Genomic DNA, 2,053 nt, shown 5'->3' on the forward strand with positions numbered 1-2,053 from the left:
GAACAGATGGACTGGCTGCTGGCAACCGGCGGAAGTGAGTCACTGAAATACCTTCCAAATTAGAAGCAGAAAGGTATAAACCAAACGCGAAATACACTGCAGATGCTGGACATCTGATACAAAAACAGAGGTGGCTGGGAACACTCAGCAGGTCAGGAAGGGTCTATGGAGAAAGGACTGTGGAGACCGAATTGACTCGCTTTCCTTTCTCCATAGATGCTGCCTTGACCTGCTGAGTGTTCCCAGCGACTTCTGTAGAAGCAGAAAGGTGTTCATTCTTGAGTGAGCTCCGAATGAGACTGGAGTGAATTTCGTGAGAAAACAAGTGTAAAGTTCCCAGTGAATGTCCGAGCACACCCATCCATTGCATCGAAAATAGCTCCACTGTACATCGATTACCTCCATTCTGTCTCTACTAACACAACAAGATTACAGTACAGTACTTTCTAGCAAAGTGAGTTGGTTCCCGTCAAACAATGAACACATCTGCACTTAAGGTGGGCGATGGAGACCTCATTCAAGTGGATACTACAGACAACCTTTCAGATGGATTGTGGCATGCCAACCACACCCATTATGACCATGACAATGGAACTTCCTTAAGTAGTTACGATATCCTGATCCCCACACTCAACTGTTTGCTTTGCCTGGTGGGACTCGTCAGCAATTCTTTGGTCATCTTCACCATTGTCCAACAGGCCAAGATGAGAAGAGTGGCTTCCAACATCTATATCTTCAACCTGGCCATGGCTGACGGCTTGTTCATGTTGGGGCTGCCCTTTCTAGCTCTGCAGATCGCCCTCCATCGCTGGCCCTTTGGGGGCTTCATGTGTAAGTTGGTCATGATCCTGGATAGCATCAACCAGTTCACCAGCGTCTTCTGCATCACTATGCTGAGCGTCGACAGGTACTTGGCGGTGGTGCACCCTATCAGGTCCTACAAATGGCACAACCCAAGCCTGGCCAAGAAAATCAGTCTCATGTTGTGGTTGATCTCCTTCATACTTGTGATCCCCTTAGCAATCTATTCAGACGTGGACCACACTTTTGGAATATGTACCTTCATCTGGCCCGAGCCTGTGTTTATGTGGAACACTGCTTTCATTGTCTACACCTTTGTGCTCGGCTTTGTCTTGCCGTTCATCATCATCACCCTCTGCTACATCATGTTGTTGGTTAGAATAAGGACTAAAGCAGTGACACCCTGCATACAGCACTCAGATAGTTCAGAGAAGAAAATCACCTGTATGGTGGTTGCTATAGTGTTGGGCTTCGCTATTTGCTGGCTGCCATTCTACCTGATTAACGTCTGCTTCCTCTTCCTGCCCCTGACTGTCAGCTTCCCCATCAAGAGGCTCTTCGAGTTCATGGTGACTCTCTCCTACTCCAACAGTTGCCTCAACCCCATTCTCTACATCTGCCTGTCGGAGAGTTTCTGGAGGAGTTTCCAGATGATGCTCTGCCCTCAATCTGTCAGGAGGAAGAAGGTGACAGTGTGGGAAGATCAGCGGATGTGTGATCTGAAAGATTGTCAGTTGACCCTTTCCAGTGGTGAAATGGAAAGCATTCTCACGTGCTGAGGATGTCTTCCTTCCTTTACATTCAGACAAACAATGGAGATAGAGCACAAGTGATTCCAGTCAAGAACTCATTGCACAGTTACAGAGGAAACAATAGACCACAGTCAACATGAAACAACTATAGTATGCCTCGGTTTCCAATTTACACTGAAATTACAGAAAAAATGCACAGGAACCACTTTGTTTCTTTTGAACACAACTCGATCGCTTGCAGAGAGTTTTGCTTTTTAACAAAGAGCCAGGCTGAAAGTTGAATTGGAAGCCAATATTTTATACCGTCGTAGCAGACGTCCATGCTCATTCATATTTGTCTAATGATAGATGATACAAATCGTTTCCAAAATTCAGTTTGAACCCCCAAGATTGCTTAAAGCAGACTGCAGCCCATGCATTTTCAGTGGATCATAATAATAATAATAATAATCCTTGCACTTGATATAGTGTTGAGATGTTTCAAAGCGCTTCACAGAATA

At 45.5% G+C, this 2,053-nt stretch overlaps 1 protein-coding gene across 1 annotated transcript; it reads left to right on the top strand.

Moving 5' to 3' along the window:
• The first annotated feature begins 459 nt into the window (after positions 1 to 459).
• LOC103175537 (somatostatin receptor type 5-like) lies at positions 460 to 2,053 on the top strand. Its single transcript, XM_007888632.2, has one exon. The coding sequence runs from the start codon at positions 477 to 479 to the stop codon at positions 1,578 to 1,580; it is 1,104 nt and encodes a 367-aa protein (XP_007886823.2). The 5' UTR covers positions 460 to 476; the 3' UTR covers positions 1,581 to 2,053.

This window comes from Callorhinchus milii, unplaced genomic scaffold (assembly GCF_018977255.1).
Source record: "Callorhinchus milii isolate IMCB2004 unplaced genomic scaffold, IMCB_Cmil_1.0 Scaffold20, whole genome shotgun sequence".
NCBI classification, from domain to species: Eukaryota; Metazoa; Chordata; class Chondrichthyes; order Chimaeriformes; family Callorhinchidae; genus Callorhinchus; species Callorhinchus milii.